This window comes from Prunus avium, chromosome 5 (genome assembly GCF_965620075.1).
Source record: "Prunus avium chromosome 5, drPruAviu1.hap1.1, whole genome shotgun sequence".
NCBI lineage: Eukaryota > Viridiplantae > Streptophyta > Magnoliopsida > Rosales > Rosaceae > Prunus > Prunus avium.
This window is the reverse complement of record NC_142288.1, coordinates 4,050,386-4,069,829: the sequence shown is the minus strand read 5'-3', so window position 1 is coordinate 4,069,829 and position 19,444 is coordinate 4,050,386. Positions and strand designations below refer to the sequence as shown.

The following is a 19,444-nucleotide window of genomic DNA, read 5'->3' as shown; positions in this document are numbered from 1 at the left end:
ACTAACCAAATGACTCCTCCCACCATATTATGATGTTGCCCAAGTTTTGGGCTCGATCCGAAATCAATAGGTGTTCCAAATTGGACAATTCAAGTTCAACGGCAGTTCGTTCCTAATTGGAGTGGTTGGTGTATTCCATACTTCTAGCGATTGGATTTCAAACAAAACTCACCAAATGACTCCTCTCACCATATTATGATGTTGCACAAGTTTGAGGTTCGATCCGAAATCAATAGGTGTTAGAAATTGGACAATTCAAGTTCAACGGCAGTTCGTTCCAAATGGGAGTGGTTGGTGTATTCCATACTTCTAGAGATTGGATTTCACTCAAAACTCACTAAATGACTCCTCCCACCATATTATGATGTTGCCCGTGTTTTGGGCTCGATCCGAAATCAATAGGTGTTCCAAATTGGACAATTCAAGTTCAACGGCAGTTCGTTCCTAAATGGAGTGGTTGGTGTATTTCATACTTCTAGCGATTGGATTTCACTCAAAACTGACCAAATGACTCCTCCCGCCTTATTATGATGTTGCCCAAGTTTTGGGCTCGATCCGAAATCAATAGGTGTGAGAAATTGGACAATTCAAGTTCAACGGCAGTTCGTTCCTAATTGGAGTGGTTGGTGTATTCCATACTTCTAGCGATTGGATTTCACTCAAAACTCACCAAATGACTCCTCCCACCATATTATGATGTTGCCCAAGTTTGGGGATCGATCCGAAATCAATAGGTGTGAGAAATTGGACAATTCAAGTTCAACCGCAGTTCGTTCCTAATTGGAGTGGTTGGTGTATTCCATACTTCTAGCGATTGGATTTCACTCAAAACTCACCAAACGACTCCTCCCACCATATTACGATGTTGCCCAGGTTTGGGGCTCGATCAAAAATCAATAGGTGTTCCATATTGGACAATTCAAGTTCAACGGCAGTTCGTTCCTAATTGGAGTGGTTGGTGTATTCCATACTTCTAGCGATTGGATTTCACTCAAAACTCACCAAATGACTCCTCCCACCATATTATGATGTTGCCCAAGTTTTGGGCTCGATCCGAAATCAATAGGTGTGAGAAATTGCACAATTCAAGTTCAACGGCAGTTCGTTCCTAATTGGAGTGGTTGGGGTATTCCATACTTCTAGCGATTGGATTTCGCTCAAAACCCACCAAATGCGTCCTCCCACCATATTATGTTGTTGCCCAAGTTTTGGGCTCAATCCGAAATCAATAGGTGTGAGAAATTGGACAATTCAAGTTCAACGGCAGTTCGTTCTTAATTGGAGTGGTTGGTGTATTCCATACTTCTAGCGATTGGATTTCACTCAAAACTCACCAAATGACTCCTCCCACCATATTATCATGTTGCCCAAGTTTGGGGATCGATCCGAAATCAATAGGTGTGAGAAATTGGACAATTCAAGTTCAACGGCAGTTCGTTCTTAACTGGAGTGGTTGGTGTATTCCATACTTCTAGCGATTGGATTTCACTCAAAACTCACCAAATGACTCCTCCCACCATATTATGATGTTGCCCAAGTTTGGGGATCGATCCGAAATCAATAGGTGTGAGAAATTGGACAATTCAAGTTCAACCGCAGTTCGTTCCTAATTGGAGTGGTTGGGGTATTCCATACTTCTAGCGATTGGATTTCACTCAAAACTCACCAAATGACTCCTCCCACCATATTATGATGTTGCCCAAGTTTTGGGCTCGATCCGAAATCAATAGGTGTGAGAAATTGCACAATTCAAGTTCAACGGCAGTTCGTTCCTAATTGGAGTGGTTGGTGTATTCCATACTTCTAGCGATTGGATTTCACTCAAAACTAACCAAATGACTCCTCCCACCATATTATGATGTTGCCCAAGTTTTGGGCTCGATCCGAAATCAATAGGTGTGAGAAATTGGACAATTCAAGTTCAACGACAGTTCGTTCTTAACTGGAGTGGTTGGTGTATTCCATACTTCTAGCGATTGGATTTCACTCAAAACTCACCAAATGACTCCTCCCACCATATGATGATGTTGCCCAAGTTTGGGGATCGATCCGAAATCAATAGGTGTGAGAAATTGGACAATTCAAGTTCAACGGCAGTTCGTTCCTAATTGGAGTGGTTGGTGTATTCCATACTTCCAGCGATTGGATTTCACTCAAAACTCACCAAATGACTCGTCCCACCATATTATGATGTTGCCCAAGTTTGGGGCTCGATCCGAAATCAATAGGTGTTCCAAATTGGACAATTCAAGTTCAACGGCAGTTCGTTCCTAATTGGAGTGGTTGGTGTATTCCATACTTCTAGCAATTGGATTTCACTCAAAACTAACCAAATGACTCCTCGCACCATATTATGATGTTGCCCAAGTTTTGGGCCTGATCCGAAAGCAATAGGTGTTCGAAATTGGACAATTAAAGTTCAACGGCAGTTCGTTCCTAATTGGAGTGGTTGGTGTATTCCATACTTCTAGCGATTGGATTTCACTCAAAACTCCCCAAATGACTCCTCCCACCATATTATGATGTTGCCCAAGTTTGGGGATCGATCCGAAATAAATAGGTGTGAGAAATTGGACAATTCAAGTTCAACGGCAGTTCGTTCCTAATTGGAGTGGTTGGTGTATTCCATACTTCTACCGATTGGATTTCACTCAAAACTCACCAAATGACTCCTCCCACCATATTATGATGTTGCCCAAGTTTGGGGTTCGATCCGAAATCAATAGGTGTGAGAAATTGGACAATTCAAGTTCAACGGCAGTTCGTTCCTAATTGGAGTGGTTGGTGTATTCCATACTTCTAGCGATTGGATTTCACTCAAAACTAACCAAATGACTCCTCCCACCATATTATGATGTTGCCCAAGTTTTGGGCTCGATCCGAAATCAATAGGTGTTCCAAATTGGACAATTCAAGTTCGACGGCAGTGCGTTCCTAATTGGAGTGGTTGGTGTATTCCATACTTCTAGCGATTGGATTTCACTCAAAACTCACCAAATGACTCCTCCCACTATATTATGATGTTGCCCAAGTTTTAGGCTCGATCCGAAATCAATAGGTGTTCCAAATTCGACAATTCAAGTTCAATGGCAGTTCGTTCCTAATTGGAGTGGTTGGTGTATTCCATACTTCTAGCGATTGGATTTCGCTCAAAACTCACCAAATGACTCCTCCCACCATATTATGATGTTGCCCAAGTTTTGGGCTCGATTCGAAATCAATAGGTGTGAGAAATTGGACAATTCAAGTTCAACAGCAGTTCGTTCCTAATTGGAGTGGTTGGTGTATTCCATACTTCTAGCGATTGGATTTCACTCAAAACTCACCAAATGACTCCTCCCACCATATTATGATGTTGCCCAAGTTTGGGGCTCGATCCGAAGTCAATAGGTGTTCCAAATTGGAGAATTCAAGTTCAACGGCCGTTCGGTCCTAATTGGAGTGGTTGGTGTATTCCATACTTCTAGCGTTTGGATTTCACTCAAAACTCACCAAACGACTCCTCCCTCCATATTATGATGTTGCCCAAGTTTTAGGCTCGATCCGAAATCAATTGGTGTTCGAAATTGGACAATTCAAGTTCCACGGCAGTTCGTTCCTAATTGGAGTGTGATGAGTACATAATTATCACATTTGTTATCCCTACATTATATTTGTTAGTAACTAATTTTATTTAATTTGATATTATTTTGTGTGTTTATCTCTTTGTAGCTAGACTTTGAGGTTCATTGGCTATGTTCATACCCACCACACATAAAAGAGTAAGAAAGAAAAACATGAAGTGGATGAAGCAACAAACAAGACTTAATGGAAGTAAACAATTGTTGTTTGGATGGTGGCTTGAGAAGATTTGGAATCATGGAATAATAAATTTATGAGTGCAGCAAATTAAATGAAGAATGAAGATAGAAGGTGCCGCACTTAGCCAAAATAAAAGAGATTGAATAACAAAAGCAAGAGGAAGTGGAGTCATCAACACAATGAATTAAGCAAAAGGAAGCATTTGATGGCAATTGACGGGTGAAACACTTGGTAGTAGCAATGTGGAATAATAGTTTAATCAAAGCAAGTTGCAACATGAGCAGTTCCCATTCTCTATAAATAGAGTGTTGCCATAGAAGGAAAATACACCAAGCTCACAATCTTCTCTTGAGCTCTCTCTCCTTCCTCCAATTCTTCTAGTTCTAAATTTCTGTTTTATTTTTATTTTATGGGGAACTAACTCCCTAGCTAAGGCTAGGGGGAAAGCTTTTAATATGAGTGTGTAATTGTTATTAGTTTGATCCAAACTTAAGCTTTAATGTGAATTTGTAGTTTTTTGTTCAAATGGAATTTGTAGTTTTCTTTTTAATTAATTGATGAATGTTTGATAATCTATTTCATGGGTTCAATCATGTTTTTCCCATTGTGTAGTAAAAACTTTCATGCTTTTAAAAGAGAAGAGAATTACTAAAGATTAATAGAATTTCGATGAAGTTTATTTTTTGATAGTTTGTTGCCAATGGTACAAGTTATGCTTAGAATACTTCTAAAGGAAATTAAAAAGAGCTTTAATTATTTTGAACAACTACAGTGGAAAATATTTTGTGGATCAAATTATTAAGAGTTGCATGCTTATGTTAAAAGTGGAACCCCAATGCCTTAGTGTTTTAATCAATTAAATTTTCTCTAAATCAAATCTTGCATAAATCTACCTCTCAATCATAATTGTTCTTTTTCATCTCTGTTATTTTCTTTACACTGCTCTCTGTGGATACGACACTCGGACTTCCGAGCTACACTGCTATACGACATCTCCCTTGGGTTTTGCAAAGTGGTGCGAACAAATTGGCGCCGTTGCCGGGGAGCGGCTGGTCAAAGAGTACAGAGATCCCCTTGGTCAGAGGTTTGCTGGTTATGTGAAATTCTTCACATATGGTACACTCTTTCCAACTTTCATCTTATTGTTAATAATTTATTTATTTTTTAATTTTTTGTTTTATTTTATTTTTGTTTTTGTTTTTTTATATTTATTTATTTACTTTATGCGACCTAGAGATCATCTAGGAAGGTTTGTCAAAAAGTCTGAAACTGTTAATTTAGAACATTCTGCTTCAACTTCTTCAACTGAAATATCCAACAAATCTGAAAGCATGGCAGCAATTGTGAATGATGAACAAGAAATTGCGAATAATGAACAAATGGTTAATGCTCAGATTGTGAATGATGAAATAAGAGAAGTAGTTGCACCTAGAACTTTAGAGACATTTTTGCATCCTATTCGTGCACCAAATCCTTCATGCATCATGTTTCCACCTAACATGCCAAATTATGATTTCAAACCTGGAATGATTCAACTGCTTCCCATTTTTCATGGCATGGAAAGTGAAAATCCTTATGTGCATGTGAGGGAATTTGAAGAGGCTATTGGCACTTTTTACAATGTTCAACTTGATAGGATTAATTTCATAAGGTTGAAATTTTTTCCTTTTTCCTTAAAAGAAAAGGCTAAAAGTTGGTTGTATTCATTAAGGGCTAGATCCATAGGTTCTTGGGGGGAAATGACTCAAGCATTTTTTAACAAATATTTTCCAAATCACAAGACAATTGCTCTTAAGAAAAGAATCTCAAATTTCTCTCAAAAAGAAAATGAAACTTTGTACCAAACTTGGGAAAAATTTAAAGAGCTTTTGAATTTGTGCCCACACCATGGCTTTGAAAACTGGCGTCTTGCTAGTTATATCTATGAGGGACTTCTCCCTCGTGATCGCCAATTTGTTGAGTCTATGTGTAATGGAAATTTTATGCAAAAAGACCCTGATGATGCCCTAGAATTTTTGGATGAAATTGCTGAAAAAGCTCATCAATGGACTGTCCCCAGTCTAGTTGAAACCACTGATCGTTCAAGAATTGTCACATCTTCTACTAATAAAGGAATTTACCAATTAAAAGAAGAAGATGATTGGAAATTAAAATTTGAGGTTTTGACTAAAGAGATAGCTGCTTTGAAAACGGAAAAATCAAATTTGCCTCAACCTGTTTTTCAAGCTGATGTTAATCAAGTATGTGATTCTTGTTATGAGATTGGTCATACTGTTAAAAACTGCCCAATTTTTCAGGAAATGAAAGGAGCTTATGAGGAGCGTTGTGCTACCGTTGGAAACTTCAAACAACAGTATTCTCCTTTTTCCAACACTTACAATCCAGCAACAAGGAATTATCCAAACTTTCGTTGGAGCAATGATTCACAACCTCAAGTAAGTGATAGAAATTCTTTCAATCATCAGTTTCCTGCAACTAATACATTTAATGCTAGACCTTCTTTGAGCGATACTCTTCAAGCATTTATGCAGGAACAACAGAAGCAAAATCAAAGGTATGATACCTTGTTTGGTCAAATGGTTGAAGAAAATAAAGAAATTAAAAGCCAAATTTCTAAATTGACAAATTCTTTTGCAATAAATGAAAAAGGAAAATTTCCTTCTCAAACTCAACCAAATCCAAAGAATGTTAATTCGTGTGAAACCTCAATTGAACATGCTAAGTCTGTCATTGCTCTTAGAAGTGGTAAAATAATTGATAACACACCTTCACCGAAGGAAGTTGAAAAATCTAAGAATAATGATAAACTTAACATGTCCAACTTGAATGAATCAAATGAATATCATTTTCCTGCTCCTTTTCCTCAAGCTTTAAATCCTCCAAAGAAATTGAATCAAAATTCTGAAATTTTGGATGTTTTTAAAGAAGTCAAAGTTAATATTCCTTTGTTAGATTCTATTAAACAGATCCCTTCTTATGCTAAATTTTTAAAAGATCTGTGCACTTTTAAAAGAAAGCATCAGGTGAAGAAAACTGCATTTTTGACTGAACATGTGAGTGCATTGTTGCAACATAAGGTCCCTCCTAAATACAAAGATCCAGGAAGTCCTACTCTTTCATGTGTAATTGGAAAAAATTACATCAATTGTGCTTTGCTTGATTTGGGGGCTAGTGTAAATTTATTGCCATATTCAGTATATTTGCAGTTAGGTCTTGGTGAATTGAAGCCCACAACAATGAAGTTGCAACTTGCTGATCGTTCTGTACGAGTGCCGAGAGGGGTAATTGAGGATGTATTGGTCCAAGTGGACAAATTTTACTACCCTGTTGACTTTGTTGTTTTGGATACACAACCTGTTTTGCATTCTGAAAATGAAATTCCTGTCATTTTAGGACGTCCCTTCCTTGCTACATGTGACGCACACATTAGTTGCAGAAGTGGGGTAATGAAACTCAGTTTTGGTAACATGACATTGGAAATTAACATTTTTAATGTTTTCAGGCGACCTTATGAAGATGATGATTGTGCAGTGGTGAACTTGATTGAAGCTCTTGTGCAAGATCAATTTGAGAAGACTAGTATTTCTGAACCTTTAGAGGATCTTTTATTGAATTCTAAAGAATCTGAATTACTTGAGGATCCGGAAATTGCTTATCTTAATTCATTATTTAATTCCTTGCAGGTTGATAAATGGACGCCAAGGTTTGAGAAGCTTCCACCTCAGAAGGAAAAGACATTGCCATCAAATGTGGAAGTTCCTAATCTAGAATTGAAGCCTTTACCCATGGGACTTAAACATGCATTCTTGGGGGCCAACAACACTTTTCCAGTGGTAATATCTTCTGAACTTGACTCTTTGCAAGAAGGTAAGTTACTTAATGTGTTGAATTCTCATAGATCTGCCATTGGTTGGACTCTTGCTGACATTAAGGGAATTAGTCCTCTTGTTTGTACTCATAAAATATTTTTAGAGGATGAAGCCAAGTCTTCCAGGGAGGCACAGCGTAGGTTAAACCCAATCATGAAAGATGTTGTTAAAACTGAGGTGTTGAAATTAATAGATGCAGGTATTATTTATTCCATCTCTGATAGTAAATGGGTAAGTCCTACTCAAGTTGTACCTAAGAAATCTGGCATAACTGTGGTTGAAAATGATAAAAATGAATTGATACCTACTAGAGTTGTTTCAAGTTGGCGCATGTGCATTGATTATAGAAAGCTAAATTCTGCAACTAGAAAAGACCATTTCCCTTTACCTTTCATTGATCAAATCTTAGAAAGGGTAGCCGGTCATGAATTTTATTGCTTCTTAGATGGATACTCAGGTTATTATCAAATTGAAATTGCCATTGAAGATCAAGAAAAAACTACTTTTACATGTCCTTTTGGTACTTTTGCTTTTCGTAGAATGCCTTTCGGATTATGTAATACTCCTGCTACTTTTCAAAGATGCATGATCAGTATTTTCAGTGATATGGTTGAGCAATTTCTTGAAGTTTTCATGGATGATATATCTGTTTTCGGTGATTCTTTTGATAATTGCTTGAGTAATTTGGAAAAAGTGTTGGTTCGATGCCAAGAGAAAAACTTTGTTTTAAATTGGGAGAAATGTCATTTTATGGTTTCTTCTGGAATTGTTCTTGGTCATATTGTTTCATCTAAAGGAATTGAAGTGGATAAAGCTAAAATTGAATTGATTTCAAAATTGCCAGTTCCAAAAACTGTTAAAGATGTCAGATCATTTTTAGGTCATGCTGGTTTTTATAGGAGATTTATTCAGAATTTTAGTGCAATATCTAGACCCTTGTGTAATCTCCTATTAAAAGACAGTAAATTTGAGTGGTCTGATTCATGTCAAAAGGCTTTTGATAAATTAATTGAATTGCTCACATCTGCTCCAATTATGCAACCACCTAACTGGACTTTACCTTTTGAAATTATGTGTGATGCCAGTGATTTTGCGGTTGGAGCTGTTTTGGGGCAAAGAAAGGATAAGAAGCCACATGTCATCCATTATGCAAGCAGAACCTTGAACAGTGCTTAGATGAATTATTCTACAACTGAAAAAGAACTCCTTGCTGTGGTATTTGCTTTGGATAAGTTTCGTTCTTATATAGTTGGATCACCTATTGTTATTTTCACTGACCATGCAGCTTTAAAATACCTTTTTGAAAAGAAAGATGCTAAAGCTCGACTGATTAGGTGGATCCTACTACTTCAAGAATTTGACATCACAATCAAAGACAAAAAGGGAGTAGAAAATGTAGTGGCTGATCATTTGTCTAGATTGAGTTTTGAGGATTCCATTGAAACATTGCCAATTAATGATTCTTTTCCAGATGAGCAATTATTTACTATTTCGGAATTACCTTGGTTTGCTAACATTGTTAATTTTCTTGCTACAGGTAAAATTCCATCTGATTGGACTGCTCAAGACAAGAGGAAATTTCTTACAGAGGTTAAAAATTTCTTTTGGGATGACCCCTATCTGTTTAAATACTGCCCTGATCAAATCATTAGGAGGTGTGTACCTGATAATGAAATCCATGCAGTAATTTCTTTTTGTCATAATGAAGCATGTGGTGGTCATTTTTCTGTAAAGAAAACCGCTGCAAAGATTTTGCAGTGTGGATTTTATTGGCCTACGCTTTTTAAAGACACTAATTCTTTTTGTCGAACTTGTGACCGTTGTCAAAAGTTAGGGGCAATTACCCGTAGAAATATGATGCCTTTGAACCCAATTTTGGTAATTGAAATATTTGATTGTTGGGGCATTGATTTTATGGGTCCATTTCCTATTTCTTTTGGATATCTTTATATCTTGGTTGGTATTGATTATGTTTCCAAATGGGTTGAGGCTGTTCCTTGTCGACATAATGATCATAAAACTGTTTTGCGGTTTTTAAAAGAAAACATTTTCTCAAGATTTGGAACACCTCGAGCTATAATAAGTGATGGGGGGAAACACTTTTGTAATAAACCTTTTGAGGCTTTAATGAAAAAATATGGTGTCACTCATAAAGTCGCTACCCCATATCACCCACAAACAAGCGGTCAAGTTGAACTTGCTAATCGGGAGATAAAACAAATTTTGGAAAAAACTGTGAGTCCTAACCGTAAAGATTGGTCTTTGAGATTAACTGATGCTTTATGGGCATACCGTACAGCATACAAATCCCCCATAGGGATGTCACCGTACAGACTTGTCTACGATAAGGCTTGTCATTTACCAGTTGAACTTGAACATAAGGCATATTGGGCAATTAAATTGTTTAATTTTGGTTTAAATAATGCAAGTTCGAATAGGAAGCTTCAGTTGAATGAGTTGGCAGAATTAAGGAATGATGCTTATGAAAACTCTCGAATTTACAAAGAGAAAATGAAGGTTTTTCATGATAGAAATATTTTGAGGAAAAACTTTGAACCATCACAGAAAGTTCTCTTATATAATTCAAGATTGCATATTTTTCCTGGTAAACTGCGTTCCAGATGGACAGGTCCATTTGTGGTCACAAAAGTTTTTCCTTTTGGAGCAGTAGAGATTGAGGATCCAAAGAATGGTAATGTTTTTAAAGTTAATGGTCAACGTCTTAAACCATTTTTGGAGAATTTTGTTTTGCAGGATGACACGATTCACTTGGAGAATCCTGTTTATCAGGATTGAATTTTCAGACTATCTTTACTTGGTATCATGCTCGACCTAATCGCTTCAAGGGGGAGCATTCCAATCCTTTCTCTTTACTTATTTGGTTATTATTTTAAGTTTTTTTTTTTTTTTTTAAATTTTTAAATAATTAAATTAATATGAGTTGACTTTTGGTAACTCCAGTGAGCGTCTCTGTCAATACAGTGTCTAGGAGTTCTTTAGGCGACACTTTCGGTGTCTAAGAAGTTTGGGTTTTAAGCGGGACCATTGTGACCCCTCCCACCTTCCCGGAACCCCTGGCTGTCTTTTCTGAGGCCCTTAACTGGTCATCCATGAGTTGCTTGTGTACTTGTGTGATTAAGGGTTCCTGTTTCTTTTGTTTGTTTGTTATTTGTTTTGTAATTGTATTTTCTATTTATTTTGTATTTTAATTTTTTTTTATTTTACTTTAATACCCTTCATTTGTTGTTATAACATTGCTTATTTCTAAGTTTTATACATTGAGGACAATGTTTCATTCAAGTTGGGGGGGGAGTGGAATTAGTTATCACAATTTGTTTCTAAAATTTTCTCCTTAAAAAAAAAAAAAAAAAAAAAAAAAAAACCTCTATGCTTGTTGTCATCGAAATATATTTGCATTAAATTGAGATTTGATATTCATGCATGAGTTTAAAATTGAGAACACTTGAGCGATACGATAACTAATCCAGTCTTTAGTCTTTTTCATTTATTTCTACTTAATGAATGATTTATGAGCTAAGCTTTGAAAAATTCACACTCACACTAATGCGCTTGAGAAGATAGAGTTTGAGATTGATTGTATTTATCTTTGTTGTCTTAAAAAAAAAAGAATAAAAAAGAATAAAAAGAGAACTTTCACTTAGTAACCGGGCCTCTTGCCTAATCAGTAGTGAGTGTTCGCGTCAAACCGTGAAGTTCTTTTTAAAAAAAAAAGAAAAAAAAAAAAAGCATGTGTGACTTGTTTAGCTTTGTAGCCTTTTTAACTCGAGTTATTAAGCTCATCGGGGTGTTTTAACACCTAATGCCTTAAAGCCTTTGTGTTTGAGAGTCATTGGCCTAACACTCGCTACATGGGTTAATTAGAAAGCTTAAGGGAGCTAAACATTGCACAGTCCACATAATAGCATGTATATATTTATTAAAAAAATAAAAAAAAATCTAAGATAGCAAGGATGGTGTGATTATGATTGAATTTTTGTCTTCTCAACTGTGTTAGTTCACTTTACACCAAAGCAAGCAAATGAAAAGTTTATTAATGGTGATAAATGACTTTGACTTTAGACTGGGAGAACTTAAAGTTTTGGATTTGTGTTCGCTCTTTTAAATTTGTTCATGAATTGAGAATCTTGGTTTTTGAGCTTTGACATTCTTGATGATGATTTGGCAGGAGAGTTACTTAAAATTTCAGATGTTTGGGGGTATCATCCCTGTAAACCCTCACGAGACTACAACTCGTCCACTAGGGCAACCTAGGGGTTTAAAGGCTTATTGCATGCGCTAAATGCAATCGAGATCCCTACGAAAGTGGCTTAGTTAGTTTTCATTTATGCTTAGTTTTTAATTTTAGTTTGCTCGAGGACTAGCAAATTATAGGTTTGGGGGTATTTGATGAGTACATAATTATCACATTTATTATCCCTACATTATATTTGTTAGTAACTAATTTTATTTAATTTGATATTATTTTGTGTGTTTATCTCTTTGTAGCTAGACTTTGAGGTTCATTGGCTATGTTCATACCCACCACACATAAAAGAGTAAGAAAGAAAAACATGAAGTGGATGAAGCAACAAACAAGACTTAATGGAAGTAAACAATTGTTGTTTGGATGGTGGCTTGAGAAGATTTGGAATCATGGAATAATAAATTTATGAGTGCAGCAAATTAAATGAAGAATGAAGATAGAAGGTGCCGCACTTAGCCAAAATAAAAGAGATTGAATAACAAAAGCAAGAGGAAGTGGAGTCATCAACACAATGAATTAAGCAAAAGGAAGCATTTGATGGCAATTGACGGGTGAAACACTTGGTAGTAGCAATGTGGAATAATAGTTTAATCAAAGCAAGTTGCAACATGAGCAATTCCCATTCTCTATAAATAGAGTGTTGCCATAGAAGGAAAATACACCAAGCTCACAATCTTCTCTTGAGCTCTCTCTCCTTCCTCCAATTCTTCTAGTTCTAAATTTCTGTTTTAGTTTTATTTTATGGGGAACTAACTCCCTAGCTAAGGCTAGGGGGAAAGCTTTTAATATGAGTGTGTAATTGTTATTAGTTTGATCCAAACTTAAGCTTTAATGTGAATTTGTAGTTTTTTGTTCAAATGGAATTTGTAGTTTTCTTTTTAATTAATTGATGAATGTTTGATAATCTATTTCATGGGTTCAATCATGTTTTTCCCATTGTGTAGTAAAAACTTTCATGCTTTTAAAAGAGAAGAGAATTACTAAAGATTAATAGAATTTCGATGAAGTTTATTTTTTGATAGTTTGTTGCCAATGGTACAAGTTATGCTTAGAATACTTCTAAAGGAAATTAAAAAGAGCTTTAATTATTTTGAACAACTACAGTGGAAAATATTTTGTGGATCAAATTATTAAGAGTTGCATGCTTATGTTAAAAGTGGAACCCCAATGCCTTAGTGTTTTAATCAATTAAATTTTCTCTAAATCAAATCTTGCATAAATCTACCTCTCAATCATAATTGTTCTTTTTCATCTCTGTTATTTTCTTTACACTGCTCTCTGTGGATACGACACTCGGACTTCCGACCTACACTGCTATACGACATCTCCCTTGGGTTTTGCAAAGTGGTGCGAACAGAGTGGTTGGTGTATTCCATACTTCCAGCGATTGGATTTCACTCAAAACTCACCAAATGACTCCTCCCACCATATTACGATGTTACCCAAGTTTGGGGCTCGATCCAAAATTAATATGTGTTCCAAATTGGACAATTCTAGTTCAACGGCAGTTCGTTCCTAATTGGAGTGGTTGGTGTATTCCATACTTCCAGCGATTGGATTTCACTCAAAACTCACCAAATGACTCGTCGCACCATATTATGATGTTGCCCAAGTTTGGGGCTATATCCGAAATCAATAGGTGTTCCAAATTGGACAATTCAAGTTCAACGGCAGTTTGTTCCCAATTGGAGTGGTTGGTGTATTCCATACTTCTAGCAATTGGATTTCACTCAAAACTAACCAAATGACTCGTCCCACCATATTATGATGTTGCCCAAGTTTTGGGCTCGATTCGAAATCAATAGGTGTTCCAAATTGGACAATTCAAGTTCAACGGCAGTTCGTTCCTAATTGGAGTGGTTGGTGTATTCCATACTTCTAGCGATTGGATTTCACTCAAAACTCACCAAATGACTCCTCCCACCATATTATGATGTTGCCCAAGTTTTGGGCCTGATCCGATATCAATAGGTGTTCGAAATTGGACAATTAAAGTTCAACGGCAGTTCGTTCCTAATTGGAGTGGTTGGTGTATTCCATACTTCTAGCGATTGGATTTCACTCAAAACTCACCGAATGACTCCTCCCACCATATTATGATGTTGCCCAAGTTTGGGGATCGATCCGAAATAAATAGGTGTGAGAAATTGGACAATTCAAGTTCAACGGCAGTTCGTTCCTAATTGGAGTGGTTGGTGTATTCCATACTTCTACTGATTGGATTTCACTCAAAACTCACCAAATGACTCCTCCCACCATATTATGATGTTGCCCAAGTTTGGGGCTCGATCCGAAATCAATAGATGTGAGAAATTGGACAATTCAAGTTCAACGGCAGTTCGTTCCTAATTGGAGTGGTTGGTGTATTCCATACTTCTAGCGATTGGATTTCACTCAAAACTAACCAAATGACTCCTCCCACCATATTATGATGTTGCCCAAGTTTTGGGCTCGATCCGAAATCAATAGGTGTTCCAAATTGGACAATTCAAGTTCGACGGCAGTTCGTTCCTAATTGGAGTGGTTGGTGTATTCCATACTTCTAGCGATTGGATTTCACTCAAAACACACCAAATGACTCCTCCCACTATATTATGATGTTGCCCAAGTTTTAGGCTCGATCCGAAATCAATAGGTGTTCCAAATTGGACAATTCAAGTTCAATGGCAGTTCGTTCCTAATTGGAGTGATTGGTGTATTCCATACTTCTAGCGATTGGATTTCGCTCAAAACTCACCAAATGACTCCTCCCACCATATTATGATGTTGCCCAAGTTTTGGGCTCGATTCGAAATCAATAGGTGTGAGAAATTGGACAATTCAAGTTCAACAGCAGTTCGTTCCTAATTGGAGTGGTTGGTGTATTCCAAACTTCTAGCGATTGGACTTCACTCAAAACTCACCAAATGATTCCTCCCACCATATTATGATGTTGCCCAAGTTTGGGGCTCGATCTGAAGTCAATAGGTGTTCCAAATTGGAGAATTCAAGTTCAACGGCCGTTCGGTCCTAATTGGAGTGGTTGGTGTATTCCATACTTCTAGCGATTGGATTTCACTCAAAACTCACCAAACGACTCCTCCCTCCATATTATGATGTTGCCCAAGTTTTAGGCTCGATCCGAAATCAATTGGTGTTCGAAATTGGACAATTCAAGTTCCACGGCAGTTCGTTCCTAATTGGAGTGGTTGGTGTATTCCATACTTCCAGCGATTGGATTTCACTCAAAACTCACGAAATGACTCCTCCCACCATATTACGATGTTGCCCAAGTTTGGGTCTCGATCCAAAATTAATATGTGTTCCAAATTGGACAATTCAAGTTCAACGGCAGTTCGTTTCTAATTGGAGTGGTAGGTGTATTCCATACTTCTAGCGATTGGATTTCACTCAAAACTCACCAAATGACTCCTCCCACCATATTATGATGTTGCCCAAGTTTTGGGCTCGATCCGAAATCAATAGGTGTTCCAAATTGGACAATTCAAGTTCAACGGCAGTTCGTTCCTAATTGGAGTGGTTGGTGTATTCCATACTTCTAGCGATTGGATTTCACTCAAAACTCACCAAATGACTCCTCCCACCATATTATGATGTTGCCCAAGTTTGGGGCTCGATCCGAAATCAATAGGTGTTCCAAATTGGACAATTCAAGTTCAACGACAGTTCGTTCCTAATTGGAGTGGTTGGTGTATTCCATACTTCTAGCGATTGGATTTTACTCAAAACTAACCAAATGACTCCTCCCACCATATTATGATGTTGCCCAAGTTTTGGGCTCGATCCGAAATCAATAGGTGTTCCAAATTGGACAATTCAAGTTCAAAGGCAGTTCGTTCCTAATTGGAGTGGTTGGTGTATTCCATACTTCTAGCGATTGGATTTCACTCAAAACTAACCAAATGACTCCTCCCACCATATTATGATGTTGCCCAAGTTTGGGGCTCGATCCGAAATCAATAGGTGTGAGAAATTGGACAATTCAAGTTCAACGGCAGTTCGTTCCAAATACGAGTGGTTGGTGTCTTCCACACTTCTAGCGAATGGATTTCACTCAAAACTCACCAAATGACTCCTCCCACCATATTATGATGTTGCCCAAGTTTTGGGCTCGATTCGAAATCAATAGGTGTGAGAAATTGGACAATTCAAGTTCAACTGTAGTTCGTTCCAAATTGGAGTGGTTGGTGTATTCCATACTTCTAGCGATTGGATTTCACTCAAAACTCACCAAATGACTCCTCCCACCATATTATGATGTTGCCCAAGTTTGTGGCTCCATCCGAAATCAATAGGTGTTCCAAATTGGACAATTCAAGTTCAACGGCAGTTCGTTCCTAATTGGAGTGGTTGGTGTATTCCATACTTCTAGCGATTGGATTTCACTCAAAATACACCAAACGACTCCTCCCACCATATTATGATGTTGCCCAAGTTTTGGGCTCGATCCGAAATCAATAGGTGTTCCAAATTTGACAATTCAAGTTCAACGGCAGTTCGTTCCTAATTGGAGTGGTTGGTGTATTCCATACTTCTAGCGATTGGATTTCACTCAAAACTCACCAAATGACTCCTCCCACCATATTATGATGTTGCCCAAGTTTGGGGCTCGATCCGAAATCAATAGGTGTTCCAAATTGGACAATTCAAGTTCAACGACAGTTCGTTCCTAATTGGAGTGGTTGGTGTATTCCATACTTCTAGCGATTGGATTTTACTCAAAACTAACCAAATGACTCCTCCCACCATATTATGATGTTGCCCAAGTTTTGGGCTCGATCCGAAATCAATAGGTGTTCCAAATTGGACAATTCAAGTTCAAAGGCAGTTCGTTCCTAATTGGAGTGGTTGGTGTATTCCATACTTCTAGCGATTGGATTTCACTCAAAACTAACCAAATGACTCCTCCCACCATATTATGATGTTGCCCAAGTTTGGGGCTCGATCCGAAATCAATAGGTGTGAGAAATTGGACAATTCAAGTTCAACGGCAGTTCGTTCCAAATACGAGTGGTTGGTGTCTTCCACACTTCTAGCGAATGGATTTCACTCAAAACTCACCAAATGACTCCTCCCACCATATTATGATGTTGCCCAAGTTTTGGGCTCGATTCGAAATCAATAGGTGTGAGAAATTGGACAATTCAAGTTCAACTGTAGTTCGTTCCAAATTGGAGTGGTTGGTGTATTCCATACTTCTAGCGATTGGATTTCACTCAAAACTCACCAAATGACTCCTCCCACCATATTATGATGTTGCCCAAGTTTGTGGCTCCATCCGAAATCAATAGGTGTTCCAAATTGGACAATTCAAGTTCAACGGCAGTTCGTTCCTAATTGGAGTGGTTGGTGTATTCCATACTTCTAGCGATTGGATTTCACTCAAAATACACCAAACGACTCCTCCCACCATATTATGATGTTGCCCAAGTTTTGGGCTCGATCCGAAATCAATAGGTGTTCCAAATTTGACAATTCAAGTTCAATGGCAGTTCGTTCCTAATTGGAGTGGTTGGTGTATTCCTTACTTCTAGCGATTGGATTTCACTCAAAACTAACCAAATGACTCCTCCCACCATATTATGATGTTGCCCAAGTTTTGGGCTCGATCCGAAATCAATAGGTGTGAGAAATTGGACAATTCTAGTTCAACGGCAGTTCGTTCCAAATTGGAGTGGTTGGTGAATTCCACACTTCTAGCGATTGGATTTCACTCAAAACTCAACAAATGACTCCTCCCACCATATTATGATGTTGCCCAAGTTTGGGGCTCGATCCGAAATCAATAGGTGTGAGAAATTGGACAATTCAAGTTCAACGGCAGTTCGTTCCTAATGGGAGTGGTTGGTGTATTCCATACTTCTAGCGATTGGATTTCACTCAAAACTCACCAAATGACTCCTCCCACCATATTATGATGTTGCCCATGTTTTGGGCTCGATCCGAAATCAATAGGTGTGAGAAATTGGACAATTCAAGTTCAACGGCAGTTCGTTCCTAATTGGAGTGGTTGGTGTATTCCATACTTCTAGCGATTGGATTTCACTCAAAACTCACCAAATGACTCCTCCCACCATATTATGATGTTGCCCATGTTTTGGGCTCGATCCAAAATCAATAGGTGTTCCAAATTGGAAAATTCAAGTTCAACGGCAGTTCGTTCCTAACTGGAGTGGTTGGAGTATTCCATACTTCTAGCGATTTTATTTCACTCAAATCTCACCAAATGACTCCTCCCACCATATTATGATGTTGCCCAAGTTTGGGGCTCGATCCGAAATCAATAGGGGTTCCAAATTGGACAATTCAAGTTCAACGGCAGTTCGTTCCTAATTGGAGTGGTTGGTGTATTCCATACTTCTAGCAATTGGATTTCACTCAAAGAAAACCAAATGACTCCTCCCACCATATTATGATGTTGCCCAAGTTTTGGGCTCCATCCGAAATCAATAGGTGTTCCAAATTGGACAATCCAAGTTCAACGGCAGTTCGTTCCTAATTGGAGTGGTTGGTGTATTCCATACTTCCAGCGATTGGATTTCACTCAAAACTCACCAAATGACTCCTCCCACCATATTATGATGTTGACCAAGTTTGGGGCTCGTTCCGAAATCAATAGGTGTGAGAAATTGGACAATTCAAGTTCAACAGCACTTCGTTCCTAATTGGAGTGGTTGGTGTATTTCATACTTCTAGCGATTGGATTTCACTCAAAACTCACCAAATGACTCCTCCCACCATATTATGATGTTGCCCAAGTTTGGGCTCGATCCGAAGTCAATAGGTGTTCCAAATTGGAGAATTCAAGTTCAACGGCCGTTCGGTCCTAATTGGAGTGGTTGGTGTATTCCATACTTCTAGCGATTGGATTTCACTCAAAACTCACCAAATGACTCCTCCCACTATATTATGTTGTTGCCCAAGTTTTAGGCTCGATCCGGAATCAATAGGTGTTCCAAATTGGACAATTCAAGTTCAATGGCAGTTCGTTCCTAATTGGAGTGGTTGGTGTATTCCATACTTCTAGCGATTGGATTTCGCTCAAAACTCACCAAATGACTCCCCCCACCATATTATGATGTTGCCCAAGTTTTGGGCTCGATTCGAAATCAATAGGTGTGAGAAATTGGACAATTCAAGTTCAACAGCACTTCGTTCCTAATTGGAGTGGTTGGTGTATTTCATACTTCTAGCGATTGGATTTCACTCAAAACTCACCAAATGACTCCTCCCACCATATTATGATGTTGCCCAAGTTTGGGCTCGATCCGAAGTCAATAGGTGTTCCAAATTGGAGAATTCAAGTTCAACGGCCGTTCGGTCCTAATTGGAGTGGTTGGTGTATTCCATACTTCTAGCGATTGGATTTCACTCAAAACTCACCAAATGACTCCTCCCACTATATTATGTTGTTGCCCAAGTTTTAGGCTCGATCCGGAATCAATAGGTGTTCCAAATTGGACAATTCAAGTTCAATGGCAGTTCGTTCCTAATTGGAGTGGTTGGTGTA

The 19,444-nt window shown here is 37.9% G+C and overlaps 1 protein-coding gene and 1 non-coding gene across 2 annotated transcripts; one reads left to right on the top strand and one right to left on the bottom strand.

Moving 5' to 3' along the window:
• Nucleotides 1–5,588: 5,588 nt before the first annotated feature.
• LOC148294220 (small nucleolar RNA R71) lies at nucleotides 5,589–5,695 on the bottom strand. Its single transcript, XR_015836146.1, has one exon. It is a non-coding gene; the product is annotated as a small nucleolar RNA R71 (small nucleolar RNA).
• Nucleotides 5,696–6,614: 919 nt separating this feature from the next.
• Nucleotides 6,615–12,187, top strand: LOC148294219 (uncharacterized). The gene is made up of 4 exons (XM_088253330.1): nucleotides 6,615–7,668; nucleotides 9,208–9,343; nucleotides 9,956–10,098; nucleotides 12,177–12,187. Exons 1-4 carry the CDS (start codon nucleotides 6,615–6,617, stop codon nucleotides 12,185–12,187), a joined length of 1,344 nt encoding a protein of 447 aa, XP_088109456.1.
• The last annotated feature ends 7,257 nt before the right edge of the window (nucleotides 12,188–19,444 follow it).

Bases quoted from the DNA above. Each gene is read 5' to 3' on its own strand.
- LOC148294219 (XM_088253330.1), top strand. From the start codon at position 6,615: ATGTCCAACTTGAATGAATCAAATGAATATCATTTTCCTGCTCCTTTT. The intron at 7,669-9,207 runs GTAAGTTACTTA...TTCTTGCTACAG, and splicing joins ACTTGACTCTTTGCAAGAAG to GTAAAATTCCATCTGATTGG. The intron at 9,344-9,955 runs AATCCATGCAGT...TGATGCTTTATG, and splicing joins AGGTGTGTACCTGATAATGA to GGCATACCGTACAGCATACA.